Source organism: Salvelinus namaycush, chromosome 9 (assembly GCF_016432855.1).
Source record: "Salvelinus namaycush isolate Seneca chromosome 9, SaNama_1.0, whole genome shotgun sequence".
Lineage (NCBI taxonomy): Eukaryota > Metazoa > Chordata > Actinopteri > Salmoniformes > Salmonidae > Salvelinus > Salvelinus namaycush.
The window spans coordinates 10,315,336-10,338,585 of NC_052315.1; the positions used below are offsets into that span (position 1 = coordinate 10,315,336).

The window sequence follows — 23,250 nt, forward strand, 5'->3', positions numbered from 1 at the left end:
TGTTTTTTTTTCCAATTTGGTTTAAGTCATTTTAAATATATCAAGTTCGTTCACCTCCCCCTTATTTTATATTTTACAAAATGTATTGTTTTACTCAAACCACCGTCAGATCGGACTCCCTTGCATATGTTTGACACCCCTGGCCTAGGCTATGCTGCCCTACAAAGGCAAAACTCAATAACTACGCCAACAGCGAAACTGAAATGGCTTGAAATATGTTTTTACTAGCCAGCCAAATGTGTTAGGTAGATAAGTGAAAATGCAATTATTGAGTAATACTTTATGCATATCAACCATGAGCACTGATTTGACTTATGCCCCCTAAAATGCAGATACTGCACTCTGCCTTTTGTATGGTATTAAACACCTATTGTCACGTTCCTGACCGGTTTTCTGTTATTTTGTATGTGTTTGACGGTCAGGGCGTGAGTTTGGGTGGGTAGTCTATGTTATGTTTTTCTATGTTTGTTAAAGGGTGACCTGATATGGTTCTCAATTAGAGGCAGGTGGTTTTCATTTCCTCTGATTGAGAGCCATATTAAGGTAGGTTGTTTCACATTGTTTGTTGTGGGTGGTTGTTTCCTGTGTCAGTGTTTGTCGCGCCACACGGGACTGTCTCGGTTTGTTTGTACGTTCGTTCTTTTGTGTAGTCATTTTCCTGTTCGTGAGTTCTTCGTTGTATGTAAGTTCGCATGTCCAGGTCTGTCTACCTCGTTTGTTATTTTGTTAGTTATTCAAGTATAGTTCGTTTGTCTTGTTCAATAAATTCATTATGTCCTATGACAACGCTGCATTTTGGTCGAATCCCTGCTCCTCCTCTTCGGATGAAGAGGAGGAGGAATTCCGTTACAGAACCACCCACCTCTTATCTTAAAGTTACCAGTTAAATTAAGTGGGTGTAAAATGAGGGTGGTCATTCTAAGGGGGAGACGTAAGCTGGGATTGACTATGGTGGGGTGGGGACCTCGCCCAGAGCCTGAGCCACCACCGTGGTCAGACGCCCACCCAGACCCTCCCCTAGACTTTTGGTGGTGCGTTCGGAGTACGCACCTTGAGGGGGGGGTTATGTCACGTTCCTGACCGGTTTTCTGTTATTTTGTATGTGTTTGACGGTCAGGGCGTGAGTTTGGGTGGGTAGTCTATGTTATGTGTTTCTATGTTGGTTAAAGGGTGACCTGATATGGCTCTCAATTAGAGGCAGGTGGTTTTCATTTCCTCTGATTGAGAGCCATATTAAGGTAGGTGTTTTCACATTGATTGTTGTGGGTGGTTGTCTCCTGTGTCAGTGTCTGTGTATGTTACGCCACACGGGACTGTTTTCGGTTTTGTTTGTTCGTTCGTTTTATGTAGTCATTTTTCCTGTTCATGCGTTCTTCGTGTTTCATGTAAGTTCGTCGTCCAGGTCTGTCTACATCGTTTATTGTTTTGTAATTATTCAAGTGTTCGTCGTGTTTTCTGTTTTGTTTATTAAATATCATGTCTTATCACAACGCTGCGTCTTGGTTCAATCCATGCTCCTCCTCTTCGGATGAAGAGGAAGAGGAAAGCCGTTACACCTATATGGGTAATGCAAAGTGCAGTATCTACAATCTAAATCTGTTTATACAACTTTCTTGTTGTTTTCCTGTTTGATGGAAACAGTTAGAAATCTCAAACTACATGTAATTAAAAGTTTTATGTAGTTACGTTTTCGTATTTTGAATGTTGTATTGTAATAACCCTCAAGTATTTTTTTTGCCATAAGTTGCAGAATGTTTATACTTCAACATTTTACTTTTTGCAGTAACTACAATCTAAATTTGTTTATCCAACTTTTCTGTTTGTTTTTCTGTTTTTCATATGGTCATTTATTTGACTTTGTGGTCATAGGTCAAATCGGTGGTCATCAAATTTTATTTGTCACATACACATGGTTTGCAGATGTTAATGCGAAATGCTTGTGCTTCTAGTTCCAACCATGCGGTAATATCTAACAAGTAATCTAACAATTTCACAACAACTAACTTATACACACAAGTGTAAAGGAATGAATAAGAATATGTACATATAAATATATGGATGAGCAATGGCCGAACGGCAGAGGCAAGATGCAGTAGATGGTATAGAGTTCAGTATATACATATGAGGTGAGTAATGTAGGGTATGTAAACATTATATAGTGGCATTGTTTAAAGTGACTAGTGACACATTTATTACATACAATTTTGAATTATTAAAGTGACGAGAAATTTCAGCCAGTATGTTGGCAGCAGCCACTCAATGTTAGTGATGGCTGTTTAACAGTCTGATGGCCTTGAGATAGAAGCTGTTTTTCAGTCTCTCGGTCCCAGCTTTGATGCACCTGTACTGACCTCGCCTTCTGGATGATAGCGGGGTGAACAGGCAGTAGCTCAGGTGGTTGTTGGCCTTCCTGTGACATCCGGTGGTGTAGGTGTCCTGGAGGGCAGGTAGTTTGCCCACGGTGATGCGTTGTGCAGACCTCACTACCCTCTGGAGAGCCTTGTGGTTGTGGGCGGAGCAGTTGCCGTACCAGGCGGTGATACAGCCCGACAGTATGCTTTCGATTGTGTATCTGTAAAAGTTTGAGTGTTTCTGGTGACAAGCCAAATTTCTTCTGCCTCCTGAGGTTGAAGAGGCGCTGTTGCGCCTTCTTCACCACGCTGTCTGTGTGGGTGGACCATTTCAGTTTGTTCGTGATGTGTACGCTGAAGAACTTAAAACTTTCCACCTTCTCCACTACTGTCCCATCGATTTGGATAGGGGGGTGCTCCCTCTGCTGTTTCCTGAAGTCCACAATCATCTCCTTTGTTTTGTTGATGTTGAGTGTGAGGTTATTTTCCTGACACCACACTCCGAGGGCCCTCACCTCCTCCCTGTAGGCCGTCTCGTCGTTGTTGGTAATCAAGCCTACCACTGTAGTGTTGTCTGCAAACTTGATGAATGAGTTGGAGGCGTGCATGGCCACGCAGTCATGAGTGAACAGGGAGTACAGGAGAGGACTGAGAACGCACAATTGTGGGGCCCCAGTGTTGAAGTTTAACGGGGTGGAGATGTTGTTTCTTACCCTCACCACCTGGGGGCGTCCCATCAAAGTCCAGGACCCAGTTGCACAGGGCGGGGTCGAGACCCAGGGTCTCGAGCTTAATGACGAGTTTGGAGGGTACTATGGTGTTAAATGCTGAGCTGTAGTTGATGAACAGCATTCTTACATAGGTATTCCTCTTGTCCAGATGGGTTAGAGCAGTGTGATTTGCATCGTCTGTGAACCTATTGGGGCGGTAAGCAAATTGGAGTGGGTCTAGGGTGTCAGGTAGGTTGGAGGTGATATGATCCTTGACTAGTCTCTCAAAGCACTTCATGATGACAGAAGTGAGTGCTACGGGGCGATAGTCATTTAGCTCAGTTACCTTAGCTTACTTGGGAACAGGAACAATGGTGGCCCTCTTGAAGCATGTGGGAACATCAGACTGGGATAGGGATTGATTGAATATGTCTGTAAACACACCAGCCAGCTGGTCTGCGCATGCTCTGAGGACGTGGCTAGGGATGCCGTCTGGGCCGGCAGCCTTGCGAGGGTTAACACTTTTAAAAGTTTTACTCACGTTGGCTGCGGTGAAGGAGAGTCCGCAGGTTTTGGTAGCGGGCCGTGTCGGTGGCACTATATTGTCCTCAAAGCGAGCAAAGAAGTTGTTTAGTTTGTCTGGGAGCAAGATTTCGGGGTCCGCGACGGGGCTGGTTTTCTTTTTGTAGTCCGTGATTGACTGTAGACCCTGCCACATACCTCTTGTGCCTGAGCCGTTGAATTGCGACTCTACTTTGCCTCTATACTGACGCTTAGCTTGTTTCATTGCCTTGTGGAGGGAATAGCTACACTGTTTGTATTCGGTCATGTTTCCGGTCTTCTTGCCCTGATTTAAAAGCAGTGGTTTGCGCTTTCAGTTTTGTGCGAATGCTGCCATCAATCCACGGTTTCTGGTTGGGGAAGGTTTTAATTGTCGCCGTGGGTACAACATCACCGATGCACTTGCTAATTAACTTCGCTCACCGAATCAGCGTATACATCAATGTTATTGTTCGACGATATCCAGAACATATCCCATTCCACGTGATCGAAGCAATCTTGATGCTTGGAATCAGATTGGTCGGACCAGCGTTGAGCAGACCTGAGCACGGGAGTTTCCTGTTTTAGTTTCTGTCTATAAGCTGGGAGCAACAAAATGGAGTCGTGGTCAGATTTGCCGAAAGGAGGGTGAGGGAGAGCTTTGTATGCGTCGCGGAAGTTAGAGTAACAAGGTTTCTGAATTTTTCCAGCCCGGGTTGCGTATTTGATATGCAAATAAAATTTAGGGAGCCTTGTTTTCAGATTAGCCTTGTTAAAATCCCCAGCTACAATAGGTGCAGCCTCAGGATATGTGGTTTCCAGTTTACATAGAGTCCAATGAAGTTCTTTCCGGGCCATCGAGGTGTCTGCTTGGGGGGAGGGGTGTACACGACTGTGATTATAATCGAAGAGAATTCTCTTGGTAGATAATGCGGTCGGCATTTGGTTGTAAGAAATTCTAGGTTAGGTGAACAGAAGGACTTGAGGTCCTGTGTGTTGTTATGATTACACCATGACTCGTTAATCATAAGGCATACACTCCTGCCCTTCTTCTTACCAGAGAGATGTTTGTTTCTGTCGGTGCGATGCGTGAAGAAACCAGGTGGCTGTACCGACTCTGATAACGTATCCCGAATGAGCCATGTTTCCGTGAAACAGAGAATGTTACAATCTCTGATGTCTCTCTGGAAGGCAACCGTTGCTCGGATTTCATCTACCTTGTTGTCAAGAGACTGTACATTGGTTAGTAGTATACTCGGGAGCGGTGGGCGATGTGCCCGTCTACGGAGCCTGACCAGAAGATTGCTCCGTCTGCCCAAAGGCATAGTCTCTTGGATTTTGTAGTTAGTGCAAATGTCACACTCCATTTTTCTCTGAAACTGAACTTAATAATTAATAACACGTTGTCACAAGATAAAACAGATACTACAAAGCCTGATTTCAGTCTTTCAGTCTGACCAAAGGTGTATTTACTGCATCTTGCCCTTGTAGGTGTAACAGTATAACTTTAAACCGTCCCCTCGCCCCGACACGGGCGCGAACCAGGGACCTTCTGCACACATCAACAACAGTCACCGACGAAGCGTCGTTACCCATCGCTCCACAAAAGCCACGGCCCTTGCAGAGCAAGGGGCAACACTACATCTAGGTTTCAGAGCAAGTGACGTAACTGATTGAAACGCTACTAGCGCGTACCCGCTAACTAGCTAGCCATTTCACATCCGTTACACTCACCCCCCTTTCAACCTCCTCCTTTTCCGCAGCAACCAGTGATCCGGGTCAACAGCATCAATGTAACAGTATAACTTTAGTACGTCCCCTCGCCCCGACACGGGCGCGAACCAGGGACCCTCTGCACACATCAACAACGGTCGCCCACGAAGCATCGTTACCCAAATGGCTAGCTAGTTAGCGGGTACGCGCTAGTAGCGTTTCAATCAGTTACGTCACTTGCTCTGAAACCTAGATGTAGTGTTGCCCCTTGCTCTGCAAGGGCCGTGGCTTTTGTGGAGCGATGGGTAACGACGCTTTGTCGGTGACTGTTGTTGATGTGTGCAGAAGGTCCCTGGTTCGCGCCCGTGTCGGGGCGAGGGGACGGTTTAAAGTTATACTGTTACATTATAATATCTTTAACAATGTACCTGATAGGAACAGCACAAAATTGCACGTCATGCAATGCACGGCTCACCATCCAACTCTGCACTCACGCACTGTACAAAATATATGAACCCCCCCCACCAGACACAGTAAATTGCTAGCTAGTACTGGCGGGAATTCTTTACAACAAAATGCACAACCAATATTCTCCAAAAAACACTGCATCTTATGTGTGATGTTCGCATAACATTTACAAACAAATTGATATAAATTGTACATTTAAATCATCACTTGGGAGTATAAAAATCACTTTTGAGGTACAGTGCTTTGCAACCAACAACTTACCGCTGGTTTGGTGCTTGTTCACTGGGACGATTCTAACTGAAACATCCTCCCTCGTAAGCAAGCTACGCAAACCAGCCAATAAGATGCCATGTTGAGTAGGTGAAGGCAAGAAAAACTAAAACCAAAAACCCATTGGCTTAACAATAAAGTGGCAAGGGAATCACCAATAAAACCCTGTTACATAGGGCAGTATGGGGAAAGTCTAAAACGAATCATTTGAACTTCCCAACTCTCACGTCACCCCAATGAAGTTGAAAATTGAAACGGTTAAGGTAAGGGTTATTATGGTAAAGAATAGGAATTAAGGTTAGTGTAGGGACATTCCAAGGATTCCAGATAGCACTAACTCTAGGCTCGTAATTTTTATATTTAACTAGGCAAGTATGTTAAGATCAAATTCTTATTTACAATGACAGCCTAACCCAGACAACACTGGGCCAATTGTGCACTGCCCTATGGGACTCGCAATCACAGCCAGTTGTGATAGAGCCTGGAATCAAACCAGGGTCTGTAGTGACACCTCTATCACTGAGATGCAGTGCCTTAGACCACTGTGCCACTCGGGAGCCCATACTAATTTCCAGACTGATTACCGCTGGTGTGTAGCAAGTTTCAAGTTTTATTGGTCGTATGTAGAGGATACACGTGGTATACACCATTCAACAAAATGCTTACTTGCAGTTTCCTTCTCGACAATGCAACAACAATAAGAAATAAAATGTAAAAATAAGAATACGGAAATATAGTAAAATGCTCAATAGAATAGACATTTTAGCAAAAAGGAAAGCACAATATTTACATATGTATCATTGGGTCACAAGTGTTTAAATTGTGCAATAGTAAATAAGAGTGTGTGTGTGTGTGTGTGTGTGTGTGTGTGTGTGTGTGTGTGTGTGTGTGTGTGTGTGTGTGTGTGTGTGTGTGTGTGTGTGTGTGTGTGTGTGTGTGTGTGTGTGTGTGTGTGTGTGTGTGTGTGTGTGTGTGTGTGTGTGTGTGTGTGTGGAGAGAGTCAGTGCAGGTGGCCAGTCTAGTTCAAGTGTCCAGCAGTCTGATGGCTTGTAAATAGAAACTGTCTCTGAGCCTGTTGGTATCAGAACTAACGTTCCGATAGCATCTGCCGACATAAAGGAAGTGAACATCTCATGGCTGGGGTGTGTGGGGTCCTTGATGGTGTCTTGGTTATAGGCTATGGTGGCAGGTGGCAGAAGTTATTAAGTTCAAATTCATTTCCAGTGATGGATAGGTGATGAAGGATATTGTTTATACAGAGACTTCGAATAGTTCTGTTTTATTGCATTTTAACAAAGAAATCTTATCAAAATGTTGTCTCAGACAGTCCCCTTTATACTACTCCTGTGCGGTAGGGGGATTCATAAAGGTTTTATGATACCACGGAAGAAGATATTAGTCATATGGTGAGTTACGTCATTTATCGCTCATAGTCATCCTCCATCTTTCGCTGTCGCATGCTTCCTCGGATATCTTCGGATCAGGTATGGTATATCGTGTTTACGTAAATATGAGAGGTTTTGTGGTCTACAATTACATGTGTGTTTGATAGTTGACCGGGAACGAAGTATTTTAGGCGAAAAGAGGCGTTGACACTTCGTGTGATACCCAGCAAGTCCACTAAATTAGCTTGCTAGCCAGTCTGTCTGGTTAACGTTAGCCTGGCTAGCTAAGGTTAGCTATATCTGGCAATTTGTTTATATTACGTCGGCGACAGACACCATATTTTGTGAAAGGTGTCGCACGTGGATTGAACTAGTTTTCAAATTGCATGTTCTTGTGTTTGCTACTTACTGTTCACCGTAGTTAGTTACACCCCCACCCTCCATGTTAAGTGTGGTTAGCTAACTAGATAAAGGGTTCATAACTTAACATAGTAAGCTAGCTATCCTAGTTAGCAGCAGCTGTGTGGGGTTGTAATCCCGTTAACCTGAGTGGAGCGGTTATCTGACACTGGTCATCTATGGAACACATTGTTTTACTGATAGTTGATTGTTAAGTTGCCAACTCATATTGACTGCCTCCAATTGAAAACAGATAAGTTGTCATGTTTTACTCTAACTCATAACCCCTCATTTTCCCAGGTAACGTTAGCAACATGAACCAAGAAAAATTAGCGAAACTTCAAGCCCAGGTCCGAATAGGAGGAAAGGTAAGAGAATTCTCAATCTTTAGTGATGGTTACTTCCCTTGAAATGGACAGCAACGGTGTGCAGTCGTAATTTCAACAAAAACGCTGCAGTTCTGAACGACCAATTGAAGAATGTGATTATGGAGACAGGAGTGTGCCGATTTCAAATGCTCACACACCCATATTGATCCGGCCACACCCACTGAACAGTAACATATGTACTACTAAGACTATTGAGGGACATGTGCAGCGTTTTGGGGAAAGGTATCGTTCAGTATAAACAGTCACGCAACATAAACGTTTAATGAACTGAACACACCCCTGATTTAGGAACTATGGGCTTCACCACGCAAATTCAAGTCTGAACCTCGACACATCATGTGCCACTGAGTTTTCATTCTCCCCCTGTAATGAAGGACTGATTTAGACATGAGACACCAGGGGTGTGTTCTGTTCAACGTTTGCTACATTGCGTGACGGTTTGTACTGAACGACACATTTCCCCAAAATGTTGTGCACAGTCTTCAACAGCCTTTGAGGTATATTTGCGCCTGGTTGATGAGGTGTGGCCTTTTTTATGGGTGTGACCATTTTAATATCGCAAAACTCGTGCGGCACACCATAGACAATCGCCCTCTGGGCCACCATAATCACGCCGTTCTTCAAATGGTCGTTCAGACGGCCGTTTCTGTAAAATTAAACATTGAACATCGTTCTGTTGTACACCCCCAGCTGAGGGTGCAATTCGTTATGAGGTAGAACAGAAAACAAGCAGTACTCCGGACCTCCAGACTCGGAATTGAATACCCCAGGGCTACAACATGAGACGCACACACGTGCCATTGAAGGATATATAGACACGTGGAGTGTTCAAACACTGTCCTTGCTGAGAACCGCTGTGTTGGCTGTCTTAGTTTATTTTATTTTTTTAATTGCTCTTAATTTTGGAGGCCTTTCGGCCTGGTAAAAATCACCAGATGGAGGTCTGAGGACTGGATACACCCCTGCTGTATTTAACCTCTAAGTATGTTCTTACATCTCCCTGTATTGTTTTTAGGGCTCGGCACGTAGGAAGAAGAAGGTCGTACACAGAACGGCAACAGCCGATGACAAAAAACTTCAGAGTTCGCTAAAGAAATTAGCTGTAAACAACATTGCTGGTATTGAAGAAGTAAGCAACAGCAATCATTTCACATGTCTGCATTTCGTAGATAATGTATTGTAACACACGCATTGCACGTTTCATATATATTTCCTCACTCCTTTGAGACTCCTGTTTCCAGTTTATAGGTTAATTTGAATGAAACGACTGCACTTCTGAAGACTCTTGCATGGGCTACAGTCTTGTATGTCAGTCACTTTGGGCACCAAACTTTGAGTAGAATCTGAAGTAACCGAAACCCCCACCTGCTCTGTCACTAGGTAAACATGATCAAGGATGACGGCACAGTGATCCATTTCAACAACCCCAAAGTGCAGGCGTCTCTGTCGGCCAACACCTTCGCTATCACCGGCCACGCCGAGACCAAACAGCTCACAGAGATGCTCCCGGGCATCCTCAGTCAGCTGGGTGCCGACAGCCTCACCAGCCTGCGTAAACTGGCAGAGCAGTTCCCTCGGCAAGGTGGGTTGGTAGATGCAGTAGGCTAGGGTGTATTTACGAGGAACCAAACGGGTAAAAAAAAACGTTGGGACCTACCTGAATTTGTCCAATAGAAACTCTTGTTTTTGTTAAACTTTTGCTATAGCTTTCTTTGTGTGCACTAATGAATACACCCCTGGCGATTATTCTGCAACCTGAGACCCAAAGAACGTCTTGATGCTTATTGCGTACAATTTCTTATTTTGTTTCAGTGCTCGACAACAAAGCCCCTAAAGCAGAAGATATTGAAGAAGAAGATGATGACGTCCCAGGTAAGGATGATTCTGTTTAAGACTTCAGAGGAAACCTCACATCATTTCAACCTGTAAAACCATCCTTTTGTTTTGCTCTCCCTTTCTCTTCAGACCTGGTGGAGAATTTTGACGAAGCATCAAAGAACGAGGCAAATTGATTGATCTTCCCCTCAAGACCCGATACAAGGACTGGAACTTCAATTAAGAAAGGCAACTTCTCCGGTGTTTTAACTTTTAGCTATGAAGACATATCATTTCAAACACTATCCCGTCAACCGGAGACTTGTGTATTTTGAAATGGCCCACGGATGCAGCCCTTATCAGACTGGCTTGTCCACTTAAACTCCCAACACATTGGTCAACAGTTCAGTACTTTTCACCACATTGTCAGTCTCGATCAGGATTGCGGTGGTCTTTAAATAAAGCTAGTCTTCAGAGTTTTTTTTTTAAAGTTTTTTTTTGTTTATGAAACAAAATAAAGGTGATTAACATTTTGTACATGGTTCTGTTGTCTTTCTAGCTGTTGAAAGGGGATATTTTGTTTTTGGAAACTACAATTTCCACAATGTCTGCCACCCTGGTTCATTATTGTAGTATCAAGATGCATAGCTTTTTTGTCACTATTTAAATCAAATCAGGTGTTGCCTTAAACTCAAGTATTTCATTCAACTCCAGCATCAGGCCGTGCAATGGATATCAGACTGACTTGGATGATAATATCACTGGTCAAAGATAATGGTTATAAAGCCTTTCGTGGTTGTATTTTTAGACAAATGTTTTCTTTCTGAGGTTTCATGTACACATGACTTGTATTATGATCTAAGACTTTAACCACTGGGATAAATACTTTTTAAATGTTTTATCAGGAGTCATTCATTCCTATGTGCAGTAGACACTTGTCTAGAAATGAGAGCAAGATTTTGATGAAATTAAACTGGCTTGTGGTCTACTGTACATTGTGGTCTACTGTACACTGGTTTAGAAAAGGACATATGAGGACATCCTTGAGTTCATTCAAGAAGACCTGCAAAGGGGCAGAAGGAGAGGGGGGGAATAGAGGGAAATCCTCCCTCTGATAGTGAGCAAGACTGTTTTACTTATTTTCTTCGCCACTGTTACAAAATGTTGAAGTTCTTCAGTGCCCGGGACGATGAGAATGAAAGCCTCTTGGGTGCATTGACAGACGGTAAGGTTTTTAATTCTATTGTATAGAGATGCAAGATGTATTTCAATCAGGGGAAATTGTAGCTGATCTGCAATCATGCGTCTTGCCGCTCGCGACACATTCATAGAACGACAGATCGAAGCACAAGTGAGAATATTCGTTCAGCCTATATGAATTACTGGAAAAATACGACTATTTTTGGAAATAGCGTGATAAAGATAATATTGTGTTTAATTACTCTGCAACAATTAATGACGCGAGATGAGCAGCAAATGTCGCATTGCCGTGTTCGCTGGTTGAGAGGGGATTTAAAACAGTTGCACGTATGCTGGATACTGAGTCTCCGTGCCGCAAACGCTCAGTCAGCTGAATAGGTTGGGCCCTATTGTTGTTTAGTAATCGTCAGCATGAATGGAAGGGTTGGGGTGCGATAACGGGGTTGAAGCTGCAATGCAGTTTTACCCCGAAAATAATTCACCAACGCCAATAAAGGCTATGTGAAATTGTGCAATTGAGGCAATAACCAACCGAGGAGAGATCACAGCATATCCCAAAATCAGAATTATGAATCTGATTTTCTTTCTCACCGTAATAACATTTTGGCGCATTTCAGTCGATAGTGAAGTAAAATATTTAAACAATATAGAATTAAATTATTATTGCCTTAATTTGTGTTTTTGTCCATTCATGATCTTGTCATTAGGCCTATAATTATTTGTATACACCTTGATTCATAATGTATAATAACAATGCAGGCTACATAACATCCAATTTTGCCACTGTTGGGGAAGTAGGGGTGCTATATATATATATATTTTTTTTTTCTTCACAAAAGTAGTGCACTGGGCCTTTGCTAGTATTAGCTGACTGATATAGACGTCTATAGTGCTGGCAATTTTTTGTGTGTGTGCAGTAGTTGTATAATTAAGCAATACGGCCGGAGTGGGTGTGGTATATGGCCTATATACCTTGGCTAAGGACTGTTGCAGAGTGCCTGGACACAGCCCTTAGCCGTGGTATATTGGCAATATACCACAAACCCCTGAGGTGCCTTATTTCTATTATAAACTGGTTTCCAACATAATTAGAGCAGTAAAAATACATGTTTTGTCATACCCGTGGTATACGGTCTCATATATAATGGCTGTCAGCCAATCAGCATTCAGGGCTCGAATCACCCATTTTATAATTGAGAACAGTATCTTGTAGGATTCAATAGTTAGAATTCTAAGAGTTGTTGCCTTGTCCCTGATCTGCAATTGTCATTCTAATGGAATCTAGAAAGAACAAAACCCTGTCCTCAAACATTTATATCAAAAGGTTCAAAGTTATGGGCAAAGACACAAAACGTCCACGTCAAATTAAATATTTTTCTTAATCAAATAATGTGGAAAACAACCACTTTTTGTGCAGTACTAATTTACCATCCTTACAAACCACTTAATGTAAGTGTACATTACTGTATTGTACATAGGCTTGTCATCTAGGGTTGTACCTGCAGGCTTTTCATCACCATGAAGGAAAATAATGCACAATGCATTAATTGAGTACATTGAGCCATCAAGTGGTTTGTGATGATGCAATGTGAGGATGTGGCTCAGTTGGTAGTGCATGACGCTTGGGTTGTGGGTTCGATTCCCACAGGGGACCAGTATGAAAATGTCTGCACTACTGTAAGTTGTTCTGGATAAGAGCATCTACGAAAAGGAATGAATAGATCATTTCAGTTTTCACATAGAGTTGCTTTGCAAAGTATTTCAAGAAACTGGAAAACATATCAAGCAAGTATTTTTATATTCCACAAGTATTATCAGATTAACTGTTTTATACAGATACAGATAATTATCAGACTGAAGTTACAAATGCTGGTAAAAACTCAAATACATTGTTTACATTTTTCACAAAAGTAGTGCACTGGGCCCCAACACACACACACGCACCCACCAACCCACCCACCCACCCACCCACCCACACACACACACACACACACACACACACACACACACACACACACACACACACACACACACACACACACACACACACACACACACACACACACACACACACAGAGAATGAGTCAGCTTTACCTGGCTCTCTGGATCTTCCTCCATCCCAAATGGCACCATATTTCCTATATAGTGCACTACTTTATCACAGAGCACTATGGGCTCTGGTTATTACATTTTTTTGATTTAACCTTTATTTAACTCAAATGTTAAATAAAAGTAACATTTATTCAAAAGTAGTGCACTTCATAGGGAATAGGGTCCCATTTGGGACGTAGATATCTCTCTCAAGGACAACAGTGCACTTATGTTGGAGTCAGTGGATAATTTAACCTAGAGCCATATATATATAAATCTGGTTCAACCTATTAGATGCGACAAGATAAATGGCAAATTACCACCTAGGAACACAGCCGGTCGAATCTGGGGTCATGGTCATCGTGTGTGTGTGTGTGTGTGTGTGTGTGTCTGTCTGTCTGTGTGTGTGTGTGTGTGTGCATGCATACAACGAATGCTTTTATGAGTGCGTGTATGCGCTTGTGGACTAAATGTTTTATGTTCCTTATAGCCAGTTTTTTCTCTCGGCGTGAAGCAGAATGTTTTTACCAGGTTCATTTGACGTTTCTCTTCCAATGGTTTTGATCCGCATCCACGTCTTTGTATGAACAGATGAATCAGATGCTCCGTCTCTGATAGATGCTAAGCACCACTGGCTCCACAGACCCTGTATGCTGATGCTCGAAGATGGTGATGTCACAAAGTCAGGACAGCTGGGCTGTGGTCACATCGGATCAGAGTCCCCTGCAAAATCCAAAGTCCATTCAAAGGGGGTCCTGAGCCCGGGGGCGACAAAAGAGGGTCCCATTTCCCAACTAGAGACCCCCGCTCAGAGGCTGATGAGACAGCTGGAGGAGGGGAACTGCACTGTGACAACTCTCTCCACATGGGGAGAGAGGCATTTCGGGAAGGCCTCCACCCCTTTGATGCTCATACCCTCCAAAGCGGCTGTGCCAGAGGTGGAGATGAAGGAGGAGAAGATGAGGCCTCAGCTGCCCTCCTACAAGGAGGACTCTGTGGTTGAGGAGAAGGAGCTGGAAGAGAGTGAACGTAAGCTGCAGGACTCACCCAGTGGCTCAGATGGCATAAGTCCTGACCTGGACGACACGTCTGATCGTCCTGTGGAGGAGCTCTATGAAGGCAGCCATACCCAGGGGCCCAGACTGGGGCTTCAGAACCAGACCAAAGCCAATGGGCTAACTATTGATGAGACTAATGCCAACAGAGCACAGGCAGACAGTGAAGAGGGAGCTGTGGGGGACTGCAGTCCTTCCCCTATGTCTCCGTCAGTGGATCCAGACAATGAGCTACAGGCCGGCCCCGCGGGCATTCTGTCCAGGGAGCGAGGCACTACCCTGGGGGAGGTGGCCCCCGTGTGGGTCCCTGACGCCCATACGCTGGTCTGTATGATGTGTGAAGTCAGGTTCACCTTCACAAAGAGAAGGCACCACTGCCGCGCCTGTGGCAAGGTGAGGGTCTTACACCACTTGGTTGTATTTCAATTAAGAAGGGATTGCATGTTTGTCTATGGTCTCTTGTCCCTGAGAAAGGAGGCTGACTCTGTTAGTGATTGTGTGTGTGTGTGTGCGTGCGTGCGTGCGTGCGTGCGTGCGTGCGTGCGTGCGTGCGTGCGTGCGTGCGTGCGTGTCCCCTACAGGTATTCTGTTCATTGTGCTCCGGTCTGAAGTTCCGACTAACACACCTGGATGGGAAGGAGGGGCGTGTCTGTGTCTCCTGTCACTCAACTCTAGTGAAAAGTGAGTATCAGCTGACAACACTGTTACCATAACACTACAGGCAAAAACAGTGTTTTACACAGTTCATTGGTGCAACATGTAGAAACATGTTCCTGTCAATATTATTGACACTCTCTCTTTTGTTCTTTTCTTCAGGAACCCCTCCCAGGGGGAGAAGGAGGGTGTGGTTTGCTGATGAAATCCTATCCAATGAGAAATCAGACTCTGCTCCTTGTACACCAATCAGAGGCCCCACCTTCTCACCGCTATTATTGAGGAGAAGTATAGCTGCTACAATCAGAAGCGCCACTGGCTCACCACAGACCAGCAGGAGGACACCAATAGCACAGGGGCCGCCCCTGCTCAATGTATGTAACAAAACATTGTCAGACCAGACTCATTTAATGCAATTGATTTGAAATGTACATAAAATATCTGAGGATGTGCTCACATGTAGTGTACTATCAGTCTTTCTGTTGATACCTTTGATATCCATAACCCAAAGTAATCTATAAGCTCTCTCTCTCTTTCCTTCCTCCTCCTTCTCTCCTCTTCCTTGGGGCAGCAGGTAGCCGAGAGCCTCGAGGCTAGAGAAGTGGGTCGTTGCTGGTTCTAATCCCATGTCTGACAGGGGGACATCTGGTTGAGAGTGTCCTAGATGCCATCACCTGCAGTTGTGGCCTTGAGCGAGGCACTTAACCACTAAACTGCTCACTGGTGTGGTACTAGTAGCTGCCCACTGCTCCAGCCACTGTGTGTGTGTGTGTGGTACAACAGAAGACCAATGTCTGTCTTGTATGGATTAATAAAGTATTCTTCTCCCCTCTCCGTATAGCCTCTGCAGGAGGTGTGTGGGCCCTGTGGCTGGGGTACAGCAACCCTGGTCAGTAGCCACATCAGTAGCTCTGCCAACCTCATCCCACTGGATGGCCTCCCTCCCATCCTCACCTCTACTGGAGTCAAAGGAGGTACAACCAGGCTACCAACACTGGAGATGCTAACCGCTAGCTCACTTTAGCTAACCGCTAGCTCACAACCCCTACCCTATGTGGACCGGTGCCTGCTGGTTTTCTGTTATACCTGATAATTAATTGCAGACACCTGGTGTCCCAGGTCTAAATCAGTCCCTAATTAGAGGGGAACAACGAAAAAACGCAGTGGAACTGGACCTGGCTTCGAGGTTGAGTTTGAGGGTCATAGGGTTAGGTAGTCAGCTACAGGATATGCAGAAGGCTAGCTCACTGTACTGGGATTGTCATAGCATTAGGTAGTTAGCTACTGGAGATGCAGAAGGCTAGCTCACTGTACTGGGATTGTCATAGCATTAGGTAGTTAGCTACAGGAGATGCTAATGGCCGGCTAGTTCACTGTGCTGGGATTGTCAAATGGACACTTCTTTTGAATAGTTTCTAAGGATGTCTAGGTCACCGTTTCATCTGTCTCACCAGACTACACAGTGGAGGAAAGGCCCTCTGAGAGGGTTCTCATCCAGGACCTGGAGAGCGGCAGGCCCAACTCCCTGGTCTTTGTCCTCAACGCCAACCTACTGGCCATGGTCAAGCTAGTCAACTGTATGTGACATTTTCTCTCAACATTCAACCTTTTTTCAGTTATTGACACTGTGTGACACCATGTTTTCATCTTAGCTCACTATGGAATAATTCAAATCACATGTGACCTCACATTGAAGCGCTACCTCTCATTGGCTTTCCCCAGATGTAAACAGGAAGTGCTGGTGTGTGACGTCGAAGGGCATGCACGCGGTAGGCCAGGTGGAAGTGGTGGTGCTGCTGCAATGTCTGCCCGAAGAGAAGAGCTTCCCCAAAGACATCTTTAGCCACTTTATACAGCTCTACAGGGACGCCCTCACAGGTGAGACTGGTATTGACGTGGTCTGGCAAGTTAGCTACCATTGATCAGCACTGGATTGAGCTCTGAAGCAGGTCTTGAAAGAGTCCCATTTTCCTTCCATTTGACATTTTAGTAATTTGGCAGATGTTCTTATCCAGAGCGATTTACAATTAGTGCATTCATCTTAAGATAGCTAGGTGAGACAACAACACATCACAATAGTATCAAGTACATTTTCCCTCAACATAGTAGTTATCAACAAAGTCAGTGTTGGGTGCAACCTGAACGTTATTTAAGATACTCTTCAAAGAGGTAGGGTTTCGAAAGATGGGCAGGGACTCCGCTGTCCTGACTTTAGGGGGAAGCTTGTTCCACCATTGGGGTGCCAGGACAGAGATCAGCTTTGACTGGGCTGAGCGGGAGCTTTCGTGCCGTAGGGGTGTGAGGGACCAAGAGACCAGAGGTGGCGGAACGGAGTGCTCGGGTTGGGATGTAGGGTTTTTAAGCCTTGAGACAATTCCCTGTGTGTATCAAGAAAGGTTCTCCACCGAATGGACTTCCAGCCAACTTGACACAACTGTGGGAAGCAATGGAGTCAACATGGGCCAGCATTCCTGTGGAACGCTTTCGACACCTTGTAAAGTCCATACCCGGACAAATTGAGGCTGTTCTGAGGGCAACTCAATATTAGGAAGGTGTTCCTAATGTTTTGTACAGTCATTGATTATCTCTCTTTCCCTCCCTCCATCTCTATTTTTCCCTCCATCTCTCTCTTTCTCTCTCTCGTTCGCTCCCCTTCCCCCCTCTCTCTTTCTTTCTGCAGGCAAGGTACTGAGCCACCTGGGTCTCTCCCAGTTCTCCAGTAGTTTCCTGGGCTGTGAGGAGCATGCAGGGTTCCTCTGGGTGCGCTCCACTCTCCAGTCCCTGCAGGGTCTCCCTATGCCCAACCAGCCCTTTCTCTTTGGCCTGCTGATCCACCGGGCTGAGGTGCCCTGGGCCAAGGCTTTCCCCCTGCGCCTCATGCTCAGATTGGGGGCTGAGTACAGATGTGAGTCAGCGCTCTGGAGGCAGGAGAGAGATGTGTGGCGAGAGAGAGATGTGTGGCGAGAGAGAGATGTGTGGCGAGAGAGAGATGTGTGGCGAGAGAGAGAGAGAGAGAGAGAGAGAGAGAGAGAGAGAGAGAGAGAGAGAGAGAGAGAGAGAGAGAGAGAGAGAGAGAGAGAGAGAGAGAGAGAGAGAGAGAGAGAGAGAGAGAGAGAGAGAGAGAGAGAGACCCATTTAGACCCAACCAAATCAGGAGAAAACAAAAAGATAATTACTTGACACATTGGAAATAATTAACAAAAAAAACTGAGCAAACTAGAATGCTATTTGGCCCTAATCAGAGAGTACATAGTGGCAGAATACCTGACCACTGTGACTGACCCACAATTAAGGAAATATTTGACTATGTACAGACTCAGTGAGCATAGCCGAGAGAGAGAGAGAAAGAGAGAGAGAGAGAGAGTGTGATTGCATGAGAGAGAGTGTGTGAGAGAGAGAGAGAGAGAGAGAGAGAGAGTGAGTGCATGAGAGAGTGCGAGAGAGAGTGAGTGCGTGAGAGAGAGAGTGTGTGAGAGAGAATACGTGTGTGAGTAAGTGCGTGAGAAAGTGTGTGTGCGCCTGCATGCATCAGAGACACAGTGTGCAGCTTTTGACGGCCACGTCCAGTGTCCTCCCATTAAGGCGTTCCTCTCCCTTTCCAGTTTACCCCTGTCCTCTGTACAGCGTGCGCTTCAGGAAGGCTCTGTTTGGGGAAACCGGCCACACCATCATGAGACTACTAGTAGTAAGTAGCTTGCCTCTCATTACACTAACAACAATCAACACCAAGGTTCTGTTCATTAGGGCACACCGTACCAAAATGTTTTACAACGGAAAATGAATGGAGCGTTTCTTACTGGACGAGTTCAGAAAATCCCTCTCTGTTTAGGTCTGTTTTCTTCCATTTGGGGCCTAATGAATCACACATTTTTCCCTCATTGCTTACCAGGACTTCAGGAATTACCGGTACACTCTGCCAGTGGTGCCTGGACTCACTGTAGATCTGGAAGCTCAGAGGACCTGCATTAAAATCCCTACCAACGGCTATGATGAGGTACAGGCAAACCATGAAGCAGCACTTGGTTACGCTTTATAATAACTGTAATGAATACGACGTTATAAATGCATATAAATTATAAAGCACTCCTTTATAAACAACTCTTTCATCAATAGATCAAGGGTTGATATCAATCATGTCTCTCTTTCCACCCTTCCACCTCTCTCTCTCTCTCTCTCTATCTTTCACCTCTCAATTCAATTCAAGGGGTGTTATTGGCATGGGAAACATATGTATACATTGCCAAAGCAAGTGAAATAGATCATCGATAATCTCTCTCTCTTTCTCAGCTGATGAAGGCTTTGAATAAGTCCAATGAGCATGTGCTGGCCATGGGGGCATGCTTCAACGTGGCGGCAGACTCCCACCTCATCTGTGTTCAGGGGGACAATGGCGAATACCAGACCCAGGCCATCAGCATCCACAATCACCCTCGCAAAGGTGGGAGTGCCCCTAGAATCAACAGAGGGCGATGTGGACTAGGGGAAACCGTAATCTCCCATGGGCATGTAATATTTCAAATTGTATATAACTGACTTAATGTTGCTCAACATTAGCAGCAGCTAATGGGGATCCTTAATAAATACAAATACGTATCTGAACAAATTACGCAAGATTTTACTTCTGGGTTGCAGAGATTATTAGGGAGACTGAGACAGAGTCCACTGCCTGTCCTGTAATCAACGAAAACCACCAGTAGAGAAGGAATGCTACACAGGGGCAAGCAGCACATCACCTACAATCAGGGAGAGGGAGGGAGAGATTATGGTACAGAGATTTAATATTGACTGCCAGATAACACCCACAATGTATCTGGCCTTTGACAGCCTAGGGAAAATCGTATGTGTGATTTACAATGTTTTTAAACGCGCTCACTGCAAGAACTGTGCCTTAGCTACCACTTTTTTCACCACTGGAGGGCAATGTGGTGTCATGTGAGAGGGTGAATCATCCCGTGAAAGATACAGGTGGAGAAAGCTTAGTTCTGTCATTATTTTTGGTTAGTCCAACTGTAATATTGAAGGTGTTTATATACTAAACTCAGCTAAAAAATCCAAATAACTTCACAGATCTTCATTGTAAAGGGTTTAAACACTGTTTCCCATGCTTGTTTAATGAAACATAAACAATTAATGAACATTGGTCGTTAAGACACTAACAGCTTACAGACGGTAGGCAATTAAGGTCACAGTTATGAAAACTTAGGACACTAAAGAGGCCTTTCTACTGACTCTGAAAACACCAAAAGAAAGATGCCCAGGGTCCCTGCTCATCTGCATGAACGTGCCTTAGGCATACTGCAAGGAGGCATGAGGACTGGGAAGGGAAATAAATTGCAATGTCCATACTGTGAGACGCCTAAAACAGCGCTACAGGGAGACAGGACGGACAGCTGATCGTCTTTGCAGTGGTAGACCACGTGTAACAACACCTGCACAGGATTGGTACATCCGTACATGATGGGAAAAACAACTGCCCGAGTTGCACCACGAACGTACAATCCCTCCATCAGTGCTCAGACTGTCCACAATAGGCTGAGAGAGGCTGGACTGAGGGCTTGTAGGCCTGTTGTAAGCCAGGTCCTCACCAGACATCACCGGCAACAACGTCGCCTATGGGCACAAACCCACCGTCGCTGGATCAGACAGGACTGGCAAAAAGTGCTCTTCACTAACGAGTCGCGGTTTTGTCACACCAGGGGTGAGGGCCGGATTCACGTTTATCGTCGAAGGAATGAGCGTTACACCGAGGCTTGTACTCTTGAGCGGGATCGATTTGGAGGTGGAGGGTCCGTCATGGTCTACGGCGGTGTGTCACAGCATCATCGGACTGACCTGTTGGATCGGAGGGTGAGGGCTAGGGCCATTCCCCAAAATAAGTCCGGGATCTTGCAGGTGCCTTGGTGGAAGAGTGGGGTAACATCTCACAGCAAGAACTGGCAAATCTGGTGCAGTGCATGAGGAGGAGATGCACTGCAGTACTTAATGCAGCTGCTGGCCACACTAGATACTGTTACTTTTGATTTTGACCCCCTTTGTTCAGGGGACACATTATTCCATTTCTGTTAGTCACATGTCTGTGGAACTTGTTCAGTTTATGTCTCGGTTGTTGAATCTTGTTATGTTCATTCAAATATTTACATGTTAAGTTTGCTGAAAATAAACACAGTTGACAGTGAAAGGACGTTTCTTTTTTTGTTAAGTTTACAAGTCAAGTGGTGATATGTGGTGTTGTGTTTTGTTTCAGTTACTGGTTCCTGCTTTTTTTTGTTCAGTGGAGCCCTTAAAGCAGCATCAGGATATCTGGCCAAATCCAGCATCGTTGAAGGTACTGTCATCCTTGTGTATCTTCATTTAGATCTGGAACATTACCTTACTAATCATATTCAACTATTCACATACAGAAATAGTCTTATTATGACATTACTACTAACTTTCATCCTAAATATGATTTCCTTATTTAGAGTCTCTCAATGTTTGTGTGTATCTGTGTGTCCATGTGCACTCAAGGTGTGTGTGGCTGTATGTATGTGCAGGTGAGTGTGGCTGTATGTATGTGCAGGTGAGTGTGGCTGTATGTATGTGCAGGTGAGTGTGGCTGTATGTATGTGCAGGTGAGTGTGGCTGTATGAGCAGGTGAGTGTGGCTGTATGTATGTGCAGGTGAGTGTGGCTGTATGTATGTGCAGGTGAGTGTGCATGTCCTTGTTGCTGTCTGTGTGTGTTTTACTGTATTGCTGTCCCTCTCTCCAGATGGGCTGATGGTGCAGATCACCGTGGAGACCATGGTGGAGCTTCGCCGGTCGCTACGGGAGATGAAAGACTACAACATCTCCTGTGGGCGGATCGACCAATCAGACAGCCAAGAGCATGTCCAGGTCCAATGGCAAGAGAAAGAATGCACTGTAAACAAGGGGTAATGATTTGGTCATTACATCTGCCCAGATCAGTGTTCCATGGCTAGTTCTGTATCTTATCATTATACTACCTTTAACCTCTCACTAACCCATTGTTGTTTCATCCAGTCTCCAAGTCTGTCTCAGACCTGTGAGCCCCCTGCCCATTAACCATTCTCTATCGATGTAGGCTACTCTTTACCGTTGCCTGCAACTTTGTATTACCGTGTGTGTGTGTGTGTGTGTGTGTGTGTGTGTGTGTTTTTTGCAGGGTTATTAGCCCCATTGATGGCAAGTCCATGGAGTCCATCAGCAGTATCAAGATGTTCCAGAAGTCTGAGTACAAGGCCAATGGAAAGGTCATCCGCTGGACAGAGGTTAACCCCAGCCTTTGGACCAAACAATATCTAGGGAATATCTAGGGCACATCTAACCACTAGTCTTGACTCCTACACAAAGCCTCTTTATTACTGTATTCTCTAAGTGCATTGTTGTCTTGTGTCCTTCAGGTGTTCTCCTTACAGAAGGGGGGTCATCATAAGAGCCAGGGTGACCACCATACAGAACACAGCAGGCTCACAGAGAGACTGGCCCGGGCATTCTGCCTGGCACTGGGCCCACACCTCAAGTTGCTGAAGGAGGATGGTATGGCTAAGCTGGGGCTGCGCGTCACGTTGGACTCCCACCAGGTGAGGGCGCCATTGGCTAGGATGAAGATACTGCACGTAGGTCATTGGCCAATTTAGACCTTTGAGGAAACGTAATCGTTGAAATTGTATATCACGTTATTCCTGCCTGACTTCAATAGTTGTAATATTTCTTGAATGACTAATATGTAAGTGGTTGACCACCTTTTAATATAAAGTTATTCTTTATGTAAATAGTGATCGGATATAGGCCTGCATAATATTACCAAAGCTAGCAGTTGAACCCATAGATGTGTGGTGGTTAACATCGCTTTTCCATGTTCCAGGTGGGGTTTGTGGCCGGCAGTAACGGCCTGCCCCTCCCAGCCCCGTACCTCAACGCCCTGGAAACCGTGCTGATCCCCATCATCCACAGCAGGGGGCGCAAGAGGAGCGAAGAACCCTTAGTCATGGAGCTCATTTTCTATATCCTGGAGAACATTTCCTAGGGGAAAGGGGGTCAAAGTGCACACACTCATCCCCACATCATCCTCTCTCCTGGTTCTCCATTTGTGCTGGTGTGAGTTTGATAGCTTCAAAACAGCATTGGTTGGAGGAGCAAGCTCTTTCATGGGACATAGTAACTCACCTCCAGGATATATGTCTCAGCCAACCTGTAAGAAAGGGTGGCT

At 44.9% G+C, this 23,250-nt stretch overlaps 2 protein-coding genes across 2 annotated transcripts; both read left to right on the forward strand.

Annotated features, from left to right (window-relative positions):
• Positions 1 to 7,460: 7,460 nt before the first annotated feature.
• Positions 7,461 to 10,577, forward strand: btf3l4 (basic transcription factor 3-like 4). Its single transcript, XM_039000827.1, has 6 exons — positions 7,461 to 7,536; positions 8,137 to 8,204; positions 9,241 to 9,354; positions 9,606 to 9,807; positions 10,038 to 10,097; positions 10,191 to 10,577. The coding sequence occupies exons 2-6, from the start codon at positions 8,151 to 8,153 to the stop codon at positions 10,235 to 10,237; spliced, it is 477 nt and encodes a 158-aa protein (XP_038856755.1). The 5' UTR covers positions 7,461 to 7,536; positions 8,137 to 8,150; the 3' UTR covers positions 10,238 to 10,577.
• Positions 10,578 to 11,201: 624 nt separating this feature from the next.
• On the forward strand, positions 11,202 to 23,067 carry zfyve9b (zinc finger, FYVE domain containing 9b). Its single transcript, XM_039001154.1, is given in 16 exon segments — positions 11,202 to 11,265; positions 13,923 to 14,779; positions 14,968 to 15,067; positions 15,203 to 15,311; positions 15,827 to 16,014; positions 16,495 to 16,617; positions 16,763 to 16,918; positions 17,721 to 17,945; positions 18,643 to 18,725; positions 18,930 to 19,034; positions 19,328 to 19,478; positions 21,285 to 21,365; positions 21,790 to 21,952; positions 22,204 to 22,309; positions 22,442 to 22,621; positions 22,906 to 23,067. Coding segments are annotated over 16 exon segments (2,853 nt in total).
• The last annotated feature ends 183 nt before the right edge of the window (positions 23,068 to 23,250 follow it).